This window comes from Solanum pennellii, chromosome 6 (assembly GCF_001406875.1).
Source record: "Solanum pennellii chromosome 6, SPENNV200".
Classification (NCBI taxonomy): Eukaryota; Viridiplantae; Streptophyta; class Magnoliopsida; order Solanales; family Solanaceae; genus Solanum; species Solanum pennellii.
Window position 1 is genome coordinate 51897580 of NC_028642.1, and position 23145 is coordinate 51920724.

Genomic DNA, 23145 nt, shown 5'->3' on the forward strand with positions numbered 1-23145 from the left:
ACTGATTGTAAATTAAGTTGCCCTACAAAAGTAATGATAATTAATAATTTATAGTCCTAAAATTAATTAGTTGAAGACTATTTCTTTTTTTGTCGAATTTAGTAGTGAAAATGGACTTAGATTGTGGACACTGGACTTGCATCCCCAGGTTCACTAGGTATCATAGCACGCATTCAACCTGTTTTATTTTTTTGTAAATTTTACTAAATAATATAAAAATAATTGTAGATAGTCATTTATATTAAGTGATGAAATTAGTCTTTGTTGCGGGATTTTATTTTATATTTGAGTTCAAATTTGAAACCTCGAAATAAAGATGGACAGATCTCTTCGTCTTAAATTATCTGTCATGTTTCTTTTTTACACATCTTTTAAGAAAATATTAACTAGGAGAAGTTTTGATTATACCTTTATTTATATCTTATAATATAATCCCTCGTTGAACAAGGGCGGAGCCAGCCCTCCGTTAGGGGGTCACAATATTATTACTGTTTATATGTGGTTAAAATTATCTTTTAGGTATATATAATAAATGTCAAATTTCCTGTATATGTCTAATTTTTCAGATTTTGAACCTCCTTATTAAAAATTCTAGCTCCGCCACTGTGTCTGAATATTTACTCTTTTTTTTTTTACATGTGATGTTGAAGTAAACACATTTGTTTAAATTTATGACAAATAATTTGAGAGGAGCTAAGCAGTAAACGCATTTGTTGAATTGTTAGTGTAAACGCATATGCTTTTATTACATGTTTTTTTAAAACAGTTAAAAATCTGTGTGTATGTACAGAGTACACAACCTTTATTATTCAAGAAGTTACTTTCCTTTGTTCATTGTTTTTCCAACATTTTGAAAGCAATTAAGGAATTCATTATAACAATGTCATGTAAATGGCAAATGCTACTTTCTCTTTTAACCATTTTCATCTTTTTCTCTAACTTCACCTATGGATATGAAGGGGCAGACTCTCACTTTCAATCAACACCTTTATCAGGTATGTCTCTTTTTTTTTATGATTAGTAGAGTGTGGTCTCGCTTATCCTTTCATACTCGTAGTTCGTAGCATTACTTCCATAGTTTCTGTTTTATACTTACATTACTGTATTATTTTGTTGTAGTTTTTGTTTCAGAATGATTTGTTATGTTTTGTATAGTATTTTTGTTGTAACTTTTTCAATCTACTTTGAATTGTTTTTCTCAAGTCGAGTGTCTATTGAAAACAACTTTTACCATACTTCATGATACCTCAATTTGTGAGATTACACTCTGTATGCTCAGAGGCGGAGCTTTAAACTCCTAACAAAATTGATTGAAGAAAATTTAGAACTCCCAAACTCTTAATCCTGGCTTCGCCTCTGTGTATGCTGTTGCTGACTAAATGAGACATTTTTAGATGAATTTAGGGAGGGAAGAAATGAGGTATTTGCTGAAGGTCCCAATATAGTTGAGGCTCCAGTGCAGAGCTCATCGCTTATATTGGCTGCTGAGAGAACATACAGAAAAGACCCTCTCAATGGTTTTAAGAGATATAATGGAGGATGGAACATCGATGACCGCCATTACTGGGCTGTAAGTACTCAAGATTTTACCTTTTTTTGTAATTTACTATTTTCTTCGTTTCAATTTGTTTGTTTGATTTTGATTTGACGTAAAGTTTAAGAGATTAGTGAAGACTTTTGAATGTTGTAGTCTTCAACTAAACATATGTAGAATGTACCAAAATGTGCATTATGCTTATATGCTCTAAAACATGCTACGTGGAAAGTTGGAATTATTCTTGCGGTCTTAAAACATGGTTTTCCTTTGATTGTTGTTCATGCTATAATTTTGTTTCTTGTGCAGTCTGTTGCATATACAGCCTTTCCGTTCTTTATCACCGCGCTGATCTGGTTTGTGATCTTTGGACTTTGCTTATTGTTCATCTGTGTCTGCTCTCGTTGCTGCAAAAGAGAACCTTATGGATACTCTTCAATGGCTTATGCTCTCTCCCTCATATTCCTTGCGCTTTTTACCATTGCTGCAATGTATGCTCTCTCTCCCTTCTCCTCACGAAATGGATGACTTTCCTTTGTCCACAACCTTAATATCCTCCGAAGATGCAGAGCGTTTTCTCTCTCTTTTGGATAGCTAAATGATTCATGTGCTTTCTCTTTTGGAGTTCGGTTCTAATTTGATTTCCGATATGCAGCATTGGATGTGTCATTTTGTACACAGGCCAAGAGAAGTTCCACAGCAGTACACTAAACACTTTGGATTATGTGGTGCATCAGGCAAATGTCACAGCTGATACTCTCATGAATGTGTCTGTTTATCTAGCAGCTGCCAAACAGCTCGCGGTGGATCGAATTTTGATCCCTGCTAATGTCCAAACAGATATTGATTACGTTCAAACGAAGATCACTTCTTCTGCTAGTACCCTTTCCACTAAAACAGCTGATAATAAGGATAACGTAGAACACCTCATAGAATCAGTGTAAGTGAATGGCATTTCAATATTTTAAAATTCAGGGCACTTAATTTACCACTTAATATTCTGAGGCTATATAAATGCAGGAGAACGGCTCTTATCGTTCTATCTGTTGCTATGCTTGCTTTGACATTTCTTGGATTTGGTAAGATTTCCTTGACCATTAAACTAAATTATGCATCCCTTAGAATTCTGTAACAAGTTCTTCGTATTTTCCTAATAAATAGCTCTATTACTTTGTCTTTTCAGTATTCTCAATATTCGGCATGCAGGTCTTTGTCTACATGTGAGTTTATGTTCTACATCACGACTTAATTATGTCTCTTGTCTTTCCATTAACTCCTTTCCTACGTACTTCATTCTGTAAGAACGATCTCGTGTTCTATTTGTGCAGCTTAGTTATTTTCGGATGGATTCTCATCACTGGGACATTGATTCTATGTGGCATATTTCTTGTTCTCCATAAGTAAGCTCTCTCAAGTTCTTCACTATTTTTGCTATTTCACTAAGCTATTCAGAGTTAGTCTCATGACAACTCTTCTCAGATTAGGCAAGTCTTCGTCTTATGCATACAGCTTCTCCTGGAAACAGGATAAAACAGAGTTAACTGTGTTTCCTGATGCCTTCTTTTGGTAATAGTATTACTAAAATGTTGCGTAAGAACCTTTCAAAGTGTGCTGATTGCTGAACGATGTTAAATAAACTAACAGCCTCATGCTAGAAGTGACTTAACATGCACGAAGATTCAAATATTGTCTTTGTTTAATGAGTCCTTTTGATATCATGCATTTGGACATCTCTAATCGTTCTTTGTTTAACGTTTCAGTGTGACTGCAGATACTTGTGTAGCAATGGATGAGTGGATCCAAAACCCCACAGCTCATACAGCTCTAGATGATATATTACCTTGTGTGGACTACGCCACAGCACAAGAAACTCTTACTAAAAGCAAAGAAGTGACTTACAACCTGGTTGATATCGTCAACCAGGTTATTACAAATGTTTCTAACATCAACTTCTCTCCCAACTTTGCTCCTTTTTACTACAATCAATCAGGACCTGTGTTGCCAATCCTTTGCAATCTGTTTAATCCTGACTTAACTTCTCACAACTGTGGTCCTGCTGAAGTGGACTTAAACAACGCAACTCAGGTATAACCCGCTATCAGATTGAATGAGTAAAATTTCTTTATATCATCAGTGTATATAACGGTGAACTCAATTTTTGCATTGCAAAGGTCTTGAACAGCTATGTTTGTCAAGTTTCTCCGAGTGGTGTTTGTGTCACGCCAGGCCGTCTGACCCCAACTCTCTACAGCCAGATGGCTGCTGCTGTAAACATGAGCTATGGATTGTATCAATATGGTCCATTCCTGGTTGACCTACAAAATTGTGATTTTGTTAGGCAAACTTTTGGTGACATATACAATGTACATTGTCCTGGTCTGCTGCAATACAGCAAAAGAGTGTATGTTGGGCTAGTGATGGTAACTGTTGCAGTGTTACTTTCTCTTACATTCTGGATAATATACGCGAGAGAGAGGCGCCACCGCGTCTATAAGAAAGAACATATATCCAAACTTGATGAAGGAGTTGAAGTTGAAGGGGATAAACCTACTCATGAAGAGTAAAAGCAATCTGTTTCATGTTGTGCAATAGTACTAGCTGAGAGATGTATTATTATTATTGTAACTTGTATTGTTTTTTTGTATATACTGAATCACTTATGGCAGTTCAAAGAGCCTATGGTGTATTAATTGTTGAAGTTCCCAAAAAGTTTTGAGGGGTTGAACTATCAATGTGTTGAATCACATAGAAAATATTGTAATTTGATGTTAGTGAACTTAATATGATTATGACTGGGGCGGATTCAGAATTTCAAGTTTAACTACTCTGAATCACTATAGTTTGATTAAATACTTACCAAATATGACATTAACCGCTTTAATAACATAATTAAAATCTAAGTAAAGCAGTACCCTCCAAAATTTGGCTCGTTAACATTATCATATGATTTAATTTATACATATGGCATATATTATATTTGTCTCTGAAAATAAACATCTTATAAGTACTTAAGAGACAACAACTTAACTTACGCATTACTTAGTGTAATTCTATAGTATAAATGGTGCAAGAGTAGGAAGGTGTTTGCACAATTTTTACTATGAAGGTAGAAAAAGATAGATTCTCGATTCAAATTCGCCTAACCAAAAAAGGTCTTTTTTTTAAGTCTTAGAAGTGGAGCTATTCCTTGTTGACTCTTCATTTAAAAGTAACCCCAATAAGTATTTCAATTTAAAAGGAATAGGAAGTTACTTTTCGAACAATATTTGACGTTAGCTTAACGCCACATAATTATCCCACTAATCCCATCATGTTATAATTTATTTGATAAAAAATTTTAAGACGTTATATATAGCTATGAATTTGAATTAGACATATCATGATCATCACATATTATGTTATTTTTACTTGTACGGTTTGCGAAAATAAGTTAACAACTATCAACAACATTCAAAATTAAGTGTCTATAATAATAATGATAATAATATAACGTTATTAATAAGATAAAAGATTGAAAAATGTTCTTGGAGAATTTTATAAAGCAACTCTAGTGTGTCCTAAAGGGTGGTTTATAAGGTCAACACCAATATAATTTGAATAACATTATTGTTCTTTATCATTATAGAAACTAAATGACCTAATTGCAACTAATATAATTTTTGCCGTAGTCCTTTTTCATGATGACTATTTCGTAATTGACATTTTTTCTTTTATAATTTATGAACCTTTTATATTGTTTAAATGTGCCTGTCAAACAAATAAAAAGACATAACATTATATTAGATTACGCTCGACAAATTTTAACCATGATATATTTATTTCTGTCAAAAAAACTCAAGAAGTAAAAAAGGAAACAATGAGATTTACAAATAAAATAAAAGGTCAAACTAACTATTTTCAGCATGTATAGATACAAAAACAACTACTCCCTCCATTCCTTTTTACTTGATAAATTTTAACTTGATAGATATTAAAAAAACAATAATTGATGTAAGAAATTTATAACTTTACCCTAATAATTATAGAGTGTAAACATATTTACATACTATATGTTTCAAAGACATAAACTAAATGGAGTACGTTAGATATAATTGGAAGGGAAAAAAATTTGACCTAGATTTTGCCAAAAAGCACTAATAAAGGGAAATTAAATTAAAAAATATTTAACAAGTACATATAGACAAAGAGAGTAATAAGAAATAATGTGTACTTTGGTTGGGGGAATTTTTTTTTTAAAAAATTATTGAAAAATTACTTTTTGTTTAAAAAAAAAATAGAACTCTCTTTATATACAAAATTAAACTTATTTTGTTTTTGTTATAATATCAAGCTCATAAGAATATAATTATAAAGAAAAGAATAAGAGAAATTCAAGTGTGTTATACAAAAGGTGAATGATATCTCTATTTATAGAATAAAGATATCACCCCAAAGGCAACCATGATAAATGCCCAATTAATAGATATATAGTTATCCACCAAGATTTATATCGCCTTAAAATTATACATACATGAATAATTCATCATAATTCTTGAAGTAATCAAATGGACAATCCTTAAATCAATGGATTTATAACAGTTTTTGGTTTTTAAACATTTCTTTTAGGAGTTCTTTTTATTATTATTTTATTAATGGCTCGAAGCCATATACTATTATAACTTGACCGTTTTCTTATCTAAAAAAACCTATATGTCATTATTTTTGTGTAAATTTAATTTTGATAAATTAAACTATCATTTATTAATTAGCATGACTTGGATAACCATAAGATAATCCAAGCAACCAAATTTATATCTGCCGAATATATTGGTTTAATCTCAGAATCAACACTTAATTGTTTTGATGATCTTATCCTCTTTGTCTCTGACTTTGATTCCCAATAGAAAAGGACAACAAAAAACTTTATGACAAAGAGCCTTTAAATATCATATCGTGAATATAAATTAATTTAGTGAAAAAATATTTAATATTGATTATAAATATATTGAATGTTTATTTTTTGGATAAAATTTAGAAATTTTTAACTTCAAAATTAGGTTAATTTTCTCCACTAAATAAAGGAGTTCTCTCGTAAAACTATTTATTAATAGAAATAATTAGTCTTCTCTCTTCTCTCTATTTTTTCTTTTTTATTATATTATTGTAGATTCATAACACGTTGATTCTATCGCCTTAAAGAGCGAAGAATAAATAAGGTATTGTTTATTCTTTTTCTTTTAATTTTAATGGTTTATCTTATGAAACTTTAGTTCATTGTACTTTATAGTTCGGATAAGTACTATATTTTTCATGAGTGTTGACTATTGAAATCCAATTGAATTCAATATATTTTGAAGACATAATCAAAGATGAAAATAAAGTATCTTAATAAAACTGTGCTAAAACTATGATATTTTTACGCCATCTTGACAACATCCTAAAAATCGAATATATTACAGTTAAGGATCCACTTGTTTTGTGAAGTAGCCTAAAATTGAATTATTCTCTTTAACGGTGAGATCAATTTTAGGCTAAAATGATAAATGGGATTGTGGCACTCTACTCGCCGCCAATGCGGAAGGATGCCACCGAAAAGAATGGAATACTGTTTCGCTTTGTTGGATGCGTCGGATGCCGTATAACAAGCGAGCTTTTTATCCTCAAATTCAAACATGTGGGCGCAAAATACTATCCTGCTTTATTGTTACGTAGCAATAGAAGCCTGCTTATGCTGCTTCGACGGCGCTTTTTCGCCCTCTCTTCGCTTTGGACAGAAGCGCTAGTGGACACGGGGAGGGAGCAGGCGAAGCGTGTCGTTCGTAATGGAAAGAAAGATACCACTACTTCGCCTCTTTGTTGGACCGCCGGCGCGAATACAGTGGTATGAAATATTCAATTTTAGGCTATTCTGCAAAACAAGTGGATCCTTAGCGGTGAAATATTCGATTTTTAGCATCTCGTCAAGATGATGATATAAAAATATCATAACTTTTACATAGTTTTATCTCGATACTTTATTTTCATCTTTTATACTGTCTCCAAAATTCATTACATCTAATTGGATTTCAACATCCAGCATCTACGAAAAATAATTCTTACTCAAATTATGAAAGACAACAAGCTCAAATTCATAAAATTAGTCACTAAAATTAAAAGAAAAAAAATAATATTTTCTAAATTCTTTAAACTTAACCTTCCGTACGATACAATAATTTAAAAGAAGACTTATTAACACAAACTATGTCACCCAATAATAAAAGCTCGGTGGCTCAGTATAGTAAAATGAATTTGAATTATATGTATGTAACTTATTGCCAATAGACTTATAGCATGTTAGACTGACTCAAAATTTTCTTTATTTTGAAAAATATCTTTTCTCAAAATGCGTTTTTAAGAAAAGTATTCTTGACGAGTCATTTTATGTTTGATAAAATATCAATCATATTTAAATAAAAGCTTTAAATTCATAAATTGAATATAACTTTTGTATGAAAGATAATTTATTTTTAAATAGCCTTACTCGATAAAAATTAAAATTAATCGAAACTCTAATAAAATTTTTCTATAATTAGAGACTGAGCATCAATTTTAATTTATGTTTCTGGTGCATAGTCCCTTTCAAGTTTTTTGTGACGTTACGTCAATATATTAGGACTTGGATTTCCTCAACATATGAAGCAAAGGAATAATATAAAGTTTTTTAAGAGATCAAAGATATCTTTATTATAAATTATACAAATGTAAAGGTAAGTTGATTTGTTTTGTGATTTAAAATTCAAATTTATTTAAACATTCAACCAACTATCAATTATTTTACTTTGGATATAGTTTATTCTTTTTGTTTTTCTATGGTAATATCTAGTAGGCATTTGACCATCAATATATATATTTTTTACCTTTTGGTGCATGAATTTTTTAAATTTGAAAATATATTAATTTTTTTTTTAAAAGCACGCACAAAATAACAAATAACTTCAATTTTTATTTATGGCCGATAAAATTTCAATTTCCGAACTCTATTTAAACAGTAGAAAATTACTCCCTTTGTTATAATTTATTTATTTTACTTGTTTTAATCTGTTTTTTAAAAAAAATATTTTTTTATACTTCTTTATTTATTTAATATTTGATATGACTTATTTAAGATTAACAAGGTGTTTGGGTAAGTCAATTTTTGACTTTTAAAAATATTTGACAAATAATAATAAGATGTTTCGATATTATTTATATATCTTTAATTTAAAATATAAATTAATTTTTTAAATTTTAAATTTCTTACATTAAATTAAAAGAAGTATTTTCAAAATTTTATAAGGAAATAAAAGTGGTCCAACTTGATTATAACTAGAGTACTGGACAGCTAAATATATATGACATCTATTTTGCCAGACAATAAATCAGCCTATCCTATGCTTCTGCCAATTTAAGTCGGCGCATATAATTCATATTTTTTTTTCTTTTCAGATAACGCACAAGTAGCCCTTAACTTATATCTAAAATTTTAGAGATATATTTATACAATATTAAGGTTTTATTATTTTATGAACTTATTTTGTTAATAATTTTATACGCATTTTTGATTTACGTGACACTATTTTATGGGATCAACACTGGTTAATTTCTTTTTCAAGTTAATGTCTCGTAAGCGGAAAAGGATTAGAAAATTACTTATAAAATAAGTTCGAGAGGATAATAAGACCTTAGTATAGTATAAGTGTGTTTCTGAAATTTCGAATATAAATTAAGGATGTATTTGCGCATTTTTCCTTTTCTTTTTATATATAGTTTGAACATTTAATCCAAGTTGATCCAAAAAATAACAAATATCACGGTGTGTATAAAAATATCTTTTTCATTTTAACTTATTATTTACTATATTCATGATAAATAAATAAACTATAAATAAAGAATTTTATAATTTGGATATGATAAGTTATACTTCTTATATTCACCTTCACTTATTGACGATGAATTTTTATTTAACATAATGATAAATAAATGCGTATTTTACTATAATATGCATGACTACTAACATTTTAATTTTGTTTTTGAAAAATGATGAGGGAATTGGTAGTTATGTTAAAGGTTAAAAAAAAGACTATTTTTAGTTTATTTATAATACAAGCTTAATATATATTACACAAAATAATTTATTATTCATATATAATACAAGTTTTAATGCTGAATAGTATATTTGTTACATATTTTAATACATTTATAATACAATATGTCAAATTTTTACCAAACAAACATAATATATTTCAAAAAACAATTATAATTTATATATGTTGCGTAGATGATTCACTTTTAATACATATTGCACATTTAACATAATATTGCTATAAATGATAATAAATAAAAAGACAGTATCGCTAAAATCATTAATTATATATCCGAATATACTAATTCATGTAATTTTTTCAACTAAAAATATTTTAATCTAACAAACAAACAAAAATAATTCAAAAATAACTTAATGTTCAACTCGAATTGACTCAATTTAATGTTAGCAAATTATGACTTCTACTGATGTTAACTATCAAAATAGCCCGACTCACTTATTTAATATTCTAATTACAAAATCCTCAATTTTTTTTTTCACACCAAATCAAATTAAATAAGTATTGAATATTTAAAATTTATTTTCAATTAGTTCATATCCTCATAGAAAGAGTCAACTCTAAAGAAAAATGCTCCAAATTTCAAGTGAACGTTTAATAGTAAATATTTTATTTTAATTTTTTGTTAAAAAATTATGAGTGAAAATTTTAAAAAACTAAATAAAATGTTTTTTGAAATTAGTTGAAGATCAAATATTTACGGATAATAATAGAATTTACTTTTAAAATCTTAAGTAAAAAATACAAAATTATAATTTCAAAATATTTCGAATTTCAAATTTATATACAATCAAACAAAAGACAAATACGTGGTACTCTATATTATTCTCTGCAAAAGCAGTCAGGCAAAACGGCTCCAATTGTTGTCGTTTGCTATATAAGTCGCTGTCAATTGAGAAGCCCATATTCAACCTCCACTCTCGTCTCTCGGGTTAACTAGTGATCATGGTTACTTTAACCATACTAACAATTTGTTTTCCTAATTACACCTCAAAACTTCTTCTTATTTACAATCCGACCATCATCTTCTCCCACCTATAAATTTACCCTTCGAGACTCGCTAGGTTTGCCAAACTGAAAAGCCTTAGGGCACTTTTTAAGAGATCTATACAAACAGAAATTGTTTATATAGATCTTCACTGAAAATGGCGAATTCCTCTAGAAGGCCTAGTGGGCCAGTGTTGCTGAAATCGGCGTTTGAGAGGTCAATCTCACCTACCGGCCGGTTCTGTAACACCACCACCGCAGCAACTGATGCGATGTCGTTCGCTTCGTACAGCAACTCTAGCTTTTATTCCTCTCCGTCGACCGGCTGTTTCAACCGATCTGCTTCTCCGACGCGCGTGAATCTTCACGCTCTGGCGCCGGTGAATTCTACGCCTAGTGTTAGGTTCTCCATTGACAGATCCAGTTCTCCTCGGCGTTCCATGGCGGTGTCTCAACGTGATCAGGTGGTTCGGAAGCAGATCCCGAAGAGGACGTGCTTATGCTCACCTACGACGCATCCTGGTTCGTTCAGGTGTAGTATGCATAAGAATGTGAAGAATACTCCTTCGATTTCGTATTCGCCCAGCCGATTGAATGCACGGAGATCAGCGATGACGAATTCACTGGTGCGTATCTGTTCTGTTGAAGGTGATTTAGTGAAACGAGCTTTGGCAGCTCTTATTAGGCCATCGTCGCATCATCAGAGACGTCGAGGTGACTTTCAACCGCGTCCTAGCCGGCTTTCCAGAATGTCCAAAGCTGATAACCTGTGAAATTTCCGTGGTAACAGGTTGGTGATTTTCATATATTAACTGAGGCTCATCTCTTGAGAGTTTTCCGGCGGCGGCGTCTGATCCTGGCTGCGGTTCTTACTACTCCGGTGAAATGAAAGCTATAGGGCAATTTTGATGCAGTATGGAAGTAGTAGAATTCTCCCTTGTACATATGGTTTTGTTGCAGTAACTGATTGCAATTGAAAGGACAATTTGGACTTTTAAAATCTAATTAAACCGATTAAAATTTAAAGCAAAAAAATCAGGAATTCGTAACTTCGATTAAAGATTAATTAACAAATCATTAGTAATTCGTTTGTGGATTTTTTTGATGTTCGATGAAGTGGTGTGACTTGTTTCTCTTTGTGTTCGTTCACAGCCTTTGTGTTTTCCGTCGTGTTTGGCGTTCACCGTTCCGTTTTGCGATGGCATTTCCCGTTCGTTCGCCGTATATGCGTTCGTCGTGTTTTGGCATCTTTGCGTCATCGTTCGAGGTATTTTATTTATATTTTTCCTTTTCTATATTTTTTTTTATAGTTTTATTTACGTATTTAGTATTTATTTCTAGTTGAATTTTTTTGGTGTCCTTGTTTACAGGTTCGGCGTATAATTCAAATTCTTGGACTAACGGAGAGCTGATGCCGTGTACGTATTTAACTACAGATCTTCGTAAATTTTACCTTGTCTTGGAATGACGGAGGGAGATGGGAGACTGAAAAATGAATGTTAAATTCAAGTGAGACATTTGAACCTACTGGACAAAGTAACAAAAGAGGAATCTTGTTAATACAATAATGAAAATAATAATAATAGTAAAGTCTAAAAGGAGAAATAATAATTTGGAAATTAAGTAAAGGGGAAACGCCATTAATGAAAGCAAGAAAATGGGATACAGGCTGTACTGGTATGGCCCAGTTAGGATGCCAGTGGTCCTAAGCATGAACTTTCCCGAACGTTGTGAAGTCACGGTATGATTAAAAATAGCTGGAGGTTAGTTGGCATATTGAGGGAAAGATAGGAAATGAGGAATGAGTCCAAAAAAAGGGAGGTCTTGAGTAGTTCATACTTCATGATCCAGTCCCTTTTTGTTCATATTCATTCACACTCCCATTTAATACTCGTGGAAAAATCCACCCTTGAAAACTATATATACCAAAAACTAGTGACACAAAAGTGCTAAGGAGAGGACTTGGAAAACGAAAGTTTTTTATTATCAACCTAAACATGACACATTGGAATGGTTGCCACACTGCCACTCTATTTGTTAATATCCATCAATATTTCTTGCAAGAAATCTACAATTACTTTAAACCTAAAGTAACCCTTATTGGTCATGATTGAACTGTATTTGACATAATTCTTTTATAAGCTAGATTTCAACCATTACCTAAAGATCTTTAGCAACCACATAACTCATTCACCTTGTAAGAAGGTTGTTGACCTAGAAAAGACATACAATAATGTTCATAAAATTTCTAAGGAAGTTTTATAAAGGTGTTTGGAGTTAAAAGGTGTTTTCTTTTGGCTTATAATAAAACAATTAAAGACATTTTATGATGGAGCCAAAGATTTGGATAGGAATTGTGAGAGGTGATTATTAAAACATTTTTCTATCATGACGAGGTTGCACGAGGGATCAACCCTTAGTATGTTTGGATGAATTAACGTGGTATATTTAAGGAGAGGTGTCATGAATATGTATGATATTCGCTAATGACATATTATTGATCAACGAAACGTGCAGTTGAGTTAGCGATAGGTTGGAAGTTTGGAGACGGTCCCTAGATCTAAAAATTTCAAATTACATGACTAAAACAAAGTACATGGAGTGCAAGTTCAGTGGTGTAACACATGAAAAATGGAGGTGGAAGTGAAGATTGATATACAAGTCATACCCGGAAGAGGATTTTTCAAGTATCTTGGGTCAATAATCAAAGAAAACGAAAAATATGATGACTCACACGTTGTATTGGAGTGGATGGGTGAATTGGAGGTTCGCTTTCGGCATACTATGTGATAAGAATGTGTCACTAGAGCTTAAAGGTAAGTTCTGTACAGTAATGGTTAGACCTACTTTGTTGTATGAGGATAGAGTGCAGGCGAATCAAGAACACGCATGTTTAAAAGATGAAATTAGCAGATATGAGGAGGATGCTCAGATGGGTCTTTAGCATACTAAGAGAGATAAGATTAGGAACAAAGTTATACTAGATAAGGCGGAAGTTAGTGACCACTATGGCAGACAAGATGAGGGAAGAAATTAAGATAGTTCGGACATGTGAAGAGGAGGTGTGCGGATGCACCAATAAAAAGGTGTGAGAGGCTGACTATGAGAGCACACCGTTTCTGCTAAGAAGGTATGTAAGACAGAGTTTTCCTAACAAACGATATTCTCCTTCTCTTGATTACTTATTACTAACAGATGGCTGTCAGCTTAGCTGTTTTGATAAGGCAATGCAGGTTGAGCGCAAGTTCAAGTGGATTGAGGAAATGGATGAAGTGTACTCACTCCACATAAATCAAAGTTGGGGGTTGGTCAAACTACCAGAAGGGAATAAGACAATCCAGAATAATGTATGTACAGGATGAAACAGAAGCATAATAGTTCAATGAAATATAAAGCAAGGTTGGTAATAAAAGGTTTTCAACAAAAGGCATGTATCAATTTTACTGAGATTTTCTCCCATGTGATTAAATTACCTACTATTTGAGTTGCTTTAGTATTGCTGTAGCATAAGATTTATATTTAGAGCATTTAGATGTAAGGACAGCCTCTCTTTATGAAGATCAATATGAAAGACGTGTATGCGTAGCAACCTGAAGTGTACATACAGGCTGATAAGAAAAATATGGTGCGTAGACTGAAGAAGAGTCTCTATGGTTTGAAACAAGCACCAAGACCATACTTGAAGTTTGGCAGGTTTATGATGACTATTGGCTTTACTTGGTGTAATGATGATCACTGTTGTTACTTCAAGAAATTTATAAATTCGTACATCACTTTGCTCCTGTATATGGATGATATGTTGGTGACAGGTTAAAACATGTGTGGGATCACAAAACTGAAGGAGCAAATGTCTAGTGAATTTTTTGTTAAAGAATTTGGGACTTGAAATTGAAAGAGACAGGTTGAAGCTGAGACAAAAGAAATAGATTGAAAAAAAAATCTTAAAGAGGCTTAACATGTGGGATGCCAAGCTGGTGCACTTCAAGAAAATCTGAAAGCAAGTCCTTTGGCAGGTCACTTGAATTGGCGATTGTTTTTGGCAAGCGTAGAAGTTAACTTTGTTAGAAAGGAAGAATCTTGAGGTGAGTTACGACTTGTTCTTACTGAAGTTCTTTCCTGAAGAGATCATGCCCCATAAGTTATTTGAATTAATGTTTCTAAGGTATTAATGTGAGCTAAACTGGAATGAGTGAGTTCACATTGCACATCATTGAATGAGTCTTTCTCGTGCTCTATCTTCTTCTTTGTGGTAACTCTTTTCAACCCTAAAACAGTACCTAATTCCCTGGAAAGATGACCAAGAAAAGACAACATATCCCATCAAGAATTGTGTCGTCTTTCATAGTGACAACAGCCATAATGTACTCTCTTATGCATGGTTATGATAAAGTTAAAATGTAAAATACTTCAATGCGTGATTTTAATAAATGGCAATAGTATAAAGATTACTAACTTTAAGGGATTAACATGAATGATGATCCATATAAAGAGTCATCGAGCATCCATATAAAGGGATGTATTTTCTTTCTTATCCGTTCATCAACTACATGTTTTCATCTTATGCCTTGGTTTGAGTACAGTGAGGAGAACGCTGAGACCTCTACTGTCAGTAGTATAGTGTCGTTCTCTTTTGTGGATTCTATATTGACCTATGCCAATATAGACACAGGTTTCATAGAGGAGCAGATTACAAGTGTTGCTTTGTTGCAGAAGTTGATTTGGTGAGCTCCACCCTTCACCGTGGAATTTCTTCTTTTTTCAGTTAGAATTTTTTTAATTCAGTTTTTGGGGAATAGCCAGAAAATTTGTGTTCTGTGCATTCCCTTTAGTGCTCCAGTAGAAAGTGTCGGCTCTTGGTTGAAGCTGGTAAATCAAACACTATTTGGGGCCTTAATTTTCAATATAGTAGTAGGTTTACAAATTATTGTTACTATTTTAAAAAGAAGTTTTAAATTAAAACTTGTAATTTTTAATTTTTTTTTTAAATAGATTTGATCACAACGTTCTTCAAGTAGAGAAAGGAAAATGAAAATAATAAATTGCCTGGACCTCGAATTTTTTTCAAAACATAATGTTCGTCAGATACACATTTTTAGGGTTATTTTTAAATGAAAAGCGTTGAGAAAAAAGACCTGATTATTTTCAAATGCATACATTGCTTGAGGAATACTGTTGACAATTTTTATAACATTTGCACATTTGGAAACTAAGTTCTTAAAATTAGAATTGATAAATTCTTAACAAAGATCGATAATGTATCAAGAGAAATCAGTCACAAAAAAAACTACTAGAGAAAATTGATTATAACAATTTTTAGTGACTCCACATCTCAAAAAGCAGGAATAAACTTGATATATATATATATATATATATAAGGACTTTAGTTGTGATTTTGTGTTAGACGACGAACTTGTTGAGCCATGTCTGTCGGTTTAGACTTCATAAACTTGTGTTTAGTAGGGTTATGATTGTGCACGATACTTGACATCATTTAGAGATTTTGATATTATCTTCGAATTATTGAAGATTTGTTGGAATAAAGTTTTGATTCAAAAATTTAGTTTTTTATTTCAAATTTAGAGTTTGATATACTTACTAAGTTCTGAAGATTTGTTCAAGTACATGCTAGAACAAATTGAAAATAAGTGCCAATTAGGACTTACTTAAAAGATGACTCATGACAATGTGTACAAAATCAAATATTTCTCATGTTCTTGCCGAAAAAAGGACAAATCGGCCCCTACTGGTCCTTATCTTATCGCACCACACATGTGTGGTAAATTCTTACGAAAAATACCTTCATCACAAACACTCACCGAATTCATCAAAGCTTATACTTCACCACGAACTCTTGTAGAAAATTCTCATAGCTAGAGGCGTGTCGATAGAAACTGTCCTTAAGGATATTTCACCCGGTATCAGTGTATCCCAGGATTCAACAAGCTCTTCTAGTAACTAACAAAGATTCAATTAAAAGAAAACCCAACATAAGAATATATCAAAAGAAAGAATTGTTTTCTTGTCTTCCCTCTTACTCAATATTAGTAAGAATTAGACTTATATAGGAAATTAGTAACCTCTCAAATATGTGAATGGTTGAAATAGTCAAAAACCAGAAAAGGCATTGAACACATTAATGAATTGAAGGCAATTCATTTCAGCAAAAGAAACATCTTGTAACAACCATATTATAACAGAAAATAAGGGCTAATTAAAAGATAAAAATAATGGCAATAGAATATTATTTATGGAGAGAAATATTTAGAACATAAAATAATATTCTCTTTCAAGTATAATAGGAAATAATATAACTTTCGAGATACTAGAATCATTTTTCCAACAACATGGAGATATTTCAAACAAGTATATTAGTTTGGGAAATTAAGTTACCGGAGTATCTAAAGTGCACTTTCTTCAAATGATCAAAAAGGAAGGCGAGCTTGCTTCTTATTCCTGTGTTTGATCTTTTCCATCTCTGCTTGGTTTGTGGTCACCTATGTTAGTCAACTTTCGGTTCAATCTCTAAAGAAGGGAAATATATAGTTTATATACAACCTCTAAAATTATATAGTTCATATACGTAAGAAAACTAGTTTTGAGTTCTATTACGTATCTAAAGAAGACGCGAGAATTGGACATTCACAAGACCACTTTGCTTTGATTCTTATCGTGATACATTCTTGTAGTAAACGAGTGGTTGAGAAACAAGTCCTATTGGGAGGGGCAGAAAACACTTGGATACCATTCTCACACCCGATCCTGCAGTTGGTAGGTCAAATCCCATATGTCCATCCAAGTGATTGAGTTGAAGCTTTGAACATAGAGCGTAGCAAAACCTTGGGAGAGGAGTAGAGTCTACCAACTATGAAAGATGTGAGTTGATTCATGTCAAATCTAGGTACAAGTAGTTGAAATGTTGTGATGTGATTTTGAACAATATGTCAGCAATAAAAGGTTTGTCTTTGCTCTACCCAAGTGCAACAATCAGATGTTGATTCCATGAAGTATATCTTTCTCATGGAATTTGCAGTTGAAATTTATATAATTCCACACAGAGCAAAGTGAAGTTAATACATATTTATTTACTAGGAAAATGGCCTCCCACAACCATCATCCTCTTATATATATTGCTTCATAATATATTATATTATATTTATATTTTTAATATTCATGATGTTCGAATAAATTATATCATTTTTTTTTTCAACAACATAAAAAATAAACCTACAAAAAAAGCAGGATATTAGGTAGAGCTATAATAAAAGGTAAAATAAAAATAAAATATAATTAACGAAAAACAAAGTAATATACAAAATAAAGTATACATTAAGGACCAATATAGCCCACCTTCTATAGAAGAATGATGAAAAGGATCCTTAACTAACATTCTAAATCATTTGGCTTTCTTGTAAATCTAACATATCATAAAAAAAAAAAAAACTGATTCAGAATTTTAAATTTATGAATTTTGCTACGTAGGTTCGCTCTTGATCATAAATATACCGTTAATCAATTTTTAATTTGTAATTTCTGCATACACAATATTTTACAACATTAATGGATTTTTATTTCTAAAGTTATAACCAAAATTCCAACAAATATTTTCTAAAATAATTATTACTGTTGAAACGATTAATTTAAAACCAAATTGAGAGAGTCCTCAGAATGTTTTGTTCAAAATTATGGTGCGCACGTCTTGCAAAAAAAAAGAACATGAAACGTAGAAACAAACATGGAAGAGAAAGGAAAACAAAACAAATCCAAACAAATAATCATTGCAGATCTGATTTATTTGTCAATATTTTCCTTTTCTCTTCCATATATATCGATCAATTAATTGTTATCGATCGACTATATATATGAATCAAAAAAAAAAAATTATTTCAAGATAGCGATACGTTCTAAAAAAAAGTAAACGGAGAAGTTTTCATATGATCTTTTTTGTTGGAAGGGCGTGTTATTGAAGGTAATCTTTTTTTTTTCTTTCTTTCAATTTAGGTTACATTTCTACAATGTATTATCTAATTCCATGAATCAAAATTACATCTGTACTATTGAATTTGATGATCATTTGCTATGAACATGCTTGAAAAGATTTGGTCTTTAATTTATAGTTATTTATTCATTTTCAGGGCAAAATTATAAGTTTGATTTTGGGGCTATTCTAAGATTAGCTTATTGGAGTTATAAACCATGGGGAAGCCAACTGGTAAGAAGAAAAGTAATGTAAAATCAAAGTCAAATGATGGAAATGTGAAGCATAAATCAAAAGCATTTGATGAGGACACAGCTGTATTTATCAAGATGTCTAAAGAACTGAAGGAAGAAGGGAACAGGTTCTTTCAGAAACGCGATCACGAGGGAGCCATGTTGAAATATGAGAAGGCACTCAAATTGCTTCCTAGGAACCATATTGATGTTGCCTATTTGCATAGCAACTTGGCTAGTTGCTACATGCAAATGGGGCGTAGCGAGTTTCCAAAAGCTATAAATGAATGTAACTTGGCACTTGAAGTTGCTCCCAAGTATAGCAAAGCTTTGTTGAAGAGAGCAAAGTGTTATGAGTCATTGAATAGGCTTGATTTAGCTTTAAGAGATGTGAACCATGTCTTGAGTATTGAACCTAACAATTTGACTGCTTTAGAGATTGCAGACAAGGTTAAAAAGGAAATAGAAGAAATACTTAAAGTTGAAAATAAGAAGTTAGTCTTACCCCTTCCAGTATCTGCCAATGTTGTGAAGGATAACATGAAAAAGGAGAAGAAGAACAATAAATTTGATAGAAAGAGGATAGTTGAAATCAAGGAAACTAAGATTGATGGAGTCGAAGAAAAGAAGGCCGAGGACAAGGTGGTAGTGGAGGAGAAGAGAACTGTCCAGGGAGAAAAAACGATGATAAGAACAGTGAAGTTGGTTCTTGGAGAGGATATAAGATGGGCACAGTTACCAGTTGGTTGCAGTTTTCGACTTGTGAGAGATATAGTTCTAGATCGATTTCCAAATTTGAAGGGCGCACTTATCAAGTACAAGGATCAAGAAGGTGATTTGGTAACTATTACAACTACTGATGAGCTCAGGTTGGCTGAATCATCTGTTGGTCTTCAAGGTTCTTTAAGACTCTACATCAAAGAAGTCAGTCCAGATAAAGAACCTACGTATTTGAGGGTTGAAGAAGATGAGAAATCGAGCATCTGCAGATCAAATATAGTAAAAAAGGATGGGGAACTAAATAAAGGGCCAATTTGCCCTGAGAACTGGTTTGTCCAATTCGCAAGGCTATTCAAGAACCATGTTGGAGTTGATTGTGACTCGTATCTGGACCTTCACGAGACAGGAATGAAATTATATTCAGAAGCTATGGAGGACACTGTTACAAATGAAGAAGCAGAAGAGCTTTTTGACATTGCTTCAGCTCAGTTCCAAGAGATGGCAGCTTTGTCTTTGTTTAACTGGGGAAATGTACACATGTCTAGAGCAAGAAAAGAAGTTTTTTTCACAGAAGAGGGTTCTGGAGAGACGGTGTCGGAACAGGTTAAATCTGCATATGAATGGGCAGAAAAAGAATATGAAACTGCAGAAATGAGGTATGAAGAAGCTCTTAGAGTCAAGCCTGATTTCTATGAAAGCCTTCTTGCACTAGGTCAGCAGCAGTTTGAACAAGCAAAACTCTCATGGTACTATTTGATTGGGAGTAAAGTTGAATTAGAGACAGGGACATGTGCAGAGATCTTGGAACTATACAATAAGGCTGAGGATAGCATCGATAGAGGGATGGAAATGTGGGAAGAAATGGAAGAACAACATCTAAATGGACTCTCGAAATATGAGGAATATAAAGCTCAATTGTACAAAAGGGGATTGGAGGGTATACTTAAAGATAAATCATCTGAAGAAACTAAAGAGCAGACTGAAAACATGAGGTCTCAGATTTACCTGTTATGGGGAACCATGCTCTACGAACGTTCCGTGGTGGAATTTAAGATAGGATTACCAACCTGGGAAGAATGTCTAGATGTTGCAGTAGAAAAGTTTGAACTAGCTGGAGCATCACATTCTGATATTGCAGTCATGATAAAGAACCACTGTTCCAATGAAACTGCTCTCGAAGGTAAAATATGAGTGAGACATTTATAAGCTGGTCTTTTTATGTTTCTCTTGAGTGATTTTCTTTAACATATTGTACCTATTCAATTTCAGGGTTCAAAGTTGATGAGATTGTTCAGGCATGGAGTGAGATGTATGATACAAACAGGTGGCAGACTGGGGTGCCAACTTTCAGGCTAGAACCATTGTTCCGCCGTCGGGTTTCAAGCCTTCATTCTATACTGGAAAATATTTGAATTGCAAAGCTATGATACATTAAAACAAAGACTATTGGTATCGCCTCAACAACTTTATGCAGTGATATACATCCCAAGTCAATATGTAAGTAACTGCTTCCCAGAGTAGTGTGTCCTTTACATGCTAATGCTATTGTGACCAAATGGTGGTGAGAATAACTCGAAGCATGTTACCCTCGATGTCTGATGCTTTTCCTGTCTGTTCTTCCCACTCTTTGAGTTATTACAAGAAAATAAAACCATAAAAGAGTAACTTGAACGGTAAAAAAGGAAAAGGAAGATAATTTTAGAGATGCATGTTTCTGAATTAAGATTTCATGTGATATTTTCTTGATTGACAATGTTATCATCTCAAAACAAAGATTTTATTTATGTGAACTCTTGTGATTGTTGTGGTCTGTCTTGGGATTTTGCCGTATCTTCACTTCAGTTACAAGTCATAATGTCATGTTAGCTTCGGTTGAAACAGGACATAATAAAGGAGCTAAATTAGAAAGAAAGTATTTCTGGATCCTCTTTATAGAAGCAGCAGAAGTTAAATAGGATTGGCCAAGCTTCTGTGAAGCCAGAAGTGCTTATTTTTAGAGCGTTGAGGTGTTTGGCTAAGCTTTTTAGGAAAAAATGTGTTGTTGAATCTTGAGTAGTAGCAAGGTGTTTTTCAAAAGCTGAAAAAAGAAGATTTTCCTTGAAGCACTTTCAGAACCTTAGCCAAGCACAAATTGGTTCTCTAACATTGGCAAAAGTGCTCTTCAAATAAATTTGTCAAACACAAACTGCTCCTCTTTGAAGGTCCTTTTTCAGGAAAGCACTTCTGACAAAAAACAGTTCTCAAAATGAACAGATTTTTAAAGCTTGGCTAAACAGGCTATAGATGTGAAGAATAGAGTCCTAACAGCAGAAAATCTGACAGTGAAACAACTCATATGAAAGTCTCCTATAAAAGTACTGCTCAGTAGTAACTGGAAACTCAGTTAAAAGATACTGATTTTAATCAACTGCAGCATTATTGAACCAAATATTCAGTTATAGCTACCAATAAGAAGTTCCTTTGATTGTCATTCACAAATATCCTTGTGGAAGGGGCTTTTTCCTTTGAACAGCATCTTCCCTAGAACCCTGAATAATTTTTGTTTAGAATCCTGGCTCATAAATTGCATTATTGTTGTTGTTATGCTAGTTACTTGTGTTACAAAATAAACTACAAATCTACCTAGCACTTGAATGTAACTCTGCAATATAGTTCATTTTGCATGTTATGAAATCTTCACCAATTTATTAGTATTGGCAAGTTTTTGATGACAAGGGAACCCGCAATTGCTATCCATTGGGTGCGCACAGGGTAAACCCTGCAGACCTAACTTGTCAAAGGTAAAGTCTTACATATAGCCTGATGATCCTAGTTTTGGCTGATGAAGATGTCATATGTTGAGGAATGTCCTGTGCGCAATGTATTTTTAATTGCAGCTGCATAAGAACCTCTCTCTATTGCTTTTGTTTTACTGGGAGAGGGATCATACAATTTTTTTCTAATAACCGTAGTGTCCAGGTCAACTTGCACGCACATCGCCCAATTCCACGGGATACCAGTCACCTACAACAGGTACCAAGTAACTCTGTCCACTAAGGCTAGAATAGATGGGAAGAAATCACCTAGTGCTTTTGTCCCAGTTGGGATTTGAGCCTGAGACCTCATGGTGCTCAATCCACTTTATTGACCACTAGGCCACACCCTTGGGTGCCGAGGGATCATATATGCTTTCAATAATAACTTATCATACACATATTAGATTACTACTGTTTGTTAAATATAGAAGATGCATATCCTTCACTTGTAAGCTATTTTCTCGTGTTCTTGCAGATTCTTTCTTGTGAGTTATTGTCTTCATGTTCTGTTATATTTGCCTTTGCTGATACTTCGCCGAGTTCCATCTTTTCAAGAGATTTGTTTGTTCTACATGTGAAGGTTTCTGTGCCATCATTGGCTTTTACAGTTTTTTGTTAGAGGACCCATGCAAATTAGTTGCATTCAATTTTCTTAAAGCTAGTAAACTGTAACATTGAATTTGTAAGTCTGTAATATAAAAAATTGCACTTTCGTTTTTCGTCTTCATTCAATCTCACAGATATGGTATATAGCTAGTCAAGAGAAGTTTATTCTATAATTAATACTTCCCATTGTTACTGT

The 23145-nt window shown here is 32.7% G+C and overlaps 3 protein-coding genes across 10 annotated transcripts; all 3 read left to right on the forward strand.

Moving 5' to 3' along the window:
• The first annotated feature begins 799 nt into the window (after positions 1 to 799).
• On the forward strand, positions 800 to 4263 carry LOC107022717. Its single transcript, XM_015223311.2, has 9 exons — positions 800 to 995; positions 1395 to 1570; positions 1844 to 2025; positions 2190 to 2474; positions 2555 to 2613; positions 2718 to 2754; positions 2863 to 2934; positions 3295 to 3619; positions 3706 to 4263. The coding sequence occupies exons 1-9, from the start codon at positions 881 to 883 to the stop codon at positions 4096 to 4098; spliced, it is 1644 nt and encodes a 547-aa protein (XP_015078797.1). The 5' UTR covers positions 800 to 880; the 3' UTR covers positions 4099 to 4263.
• Positions 4264 to 10662: 6399 nt separating this feature from the next.
• On the forward strand, positions 10663 to 15593 carry LOC107023472. 7 transcript variants are annotated; one of them, XM_027917717.1, is made up of 5 exons: positions 10663 to 11533; positions 11773 to 11887; positions 11991 to 13750; positions 13854 to 14702; positions 15284 to 15593. In XM_027917717.1, the coding sequence occupies exon 1, from the start codon at positions 10779 to 10781 to the stop codon at positions 11391 to 11393; it is 615 nt and encodes a 204-aa protein (XP_027773518.1). In that variant the 5' UTR covers positions 10663 to 10778; the 3' UTR covers positions 11394 to 11533; positions 11773 to 11887; positions 11991 to 13750; positions 13854 to 14702; positions 15284 to 15593. The 7 variants fall into 7 exon arrangements, with proteins under 7 accessions (XP_027773518.1, XP_015079662.1, XP_015079663.1 ...); XM_015224176.2 differs by having other exon boundaries at positions 11991 to 14702; XM_015224177.2 differs by lacking the exon at positions 13854 to 14702 and having other exon boundaries at positions 11991 to 12038.
• Positions 15594 to 18193: 2600 nt separating this feature from the next.
• Positions 18194 to 23062, forward strand: LOC107021334 (protein PHOX1-like). 2 transcript variants are annotated; one of them, XM_027918057.1, is made up of 5 exons: positions 18194 to 18586; positions 18753 to 20728; positions 20818 to 21045; positions 22507 to 22560; positions 22819 to 23062. In XM_027918057.1, exons 2-3 carry the CDS (start codon positions 18814 to 18816, stop codon positions 20958 to 20960), a joined length of 2058 nt encoding a protein of 685 aa, XP_027773858.1. In that variant the 5' UTR covers positions 18194 to 18586; positions 18753 to 18813; the 3' UTR covers positions 20961 to 21045; positions 22507 to 22560; positions 22819 to 23062. The 2 variants fall into 2 exon arrangements, with proteins under 2 accessions (XP_027773858.1, XP_015077461.1); XM_015221975.2 differs by lacking the exon at positions 22507 to 22560.
• Positions 23063 to 23145: the final 83 nt, after the last annotated feature.

Bases quoted from the DNA above. Each gene is read 5' to 3' on its own strand.
- LOC107023472 (XM_015224176.2), top strand. From the start codon at position 10,779: ATGGCGAATTCCTCTAGAAGGCCTAGTGGGCCAGTGTTGCTGAAATCG.
- LOC107022717 (XM_015223311.2), top strand. From the start codon at position 881: ATGTCATGTAAATGGCAAATGCTACTTTCTCTTTTAACCATTTTCATC. The intron at 2,755-2,862 runs GTGAGTTTATGT...CTATTTGTGCAG, and splicing joins ATGCAGGTCTTTGTCTACAT to CTTAGTTATTTTCGGATGGA. The intron at 2,935-3,294 runs GTAAGCTCTCTC...TTAACGTTTCAG, and splicing joins ATATTTCTTGTTCTCCATAA to TGTGACTGCAGATACTTGTG.
- LOC107021334 (XM_027918057.1), top strand. From the start codon at position 18,814: ATGGGGAAGCCAACTGGTAAGAAGAAAAGTAATGTAAAATCAAAGTCA. The intron at 20,729-20,817 runs GTAAAATATGAG...ATTCAATTTCAG, and splicing joins CAATGAAACTGCTCTCGAAG to GGTTCAAAGTTGATGAGATT.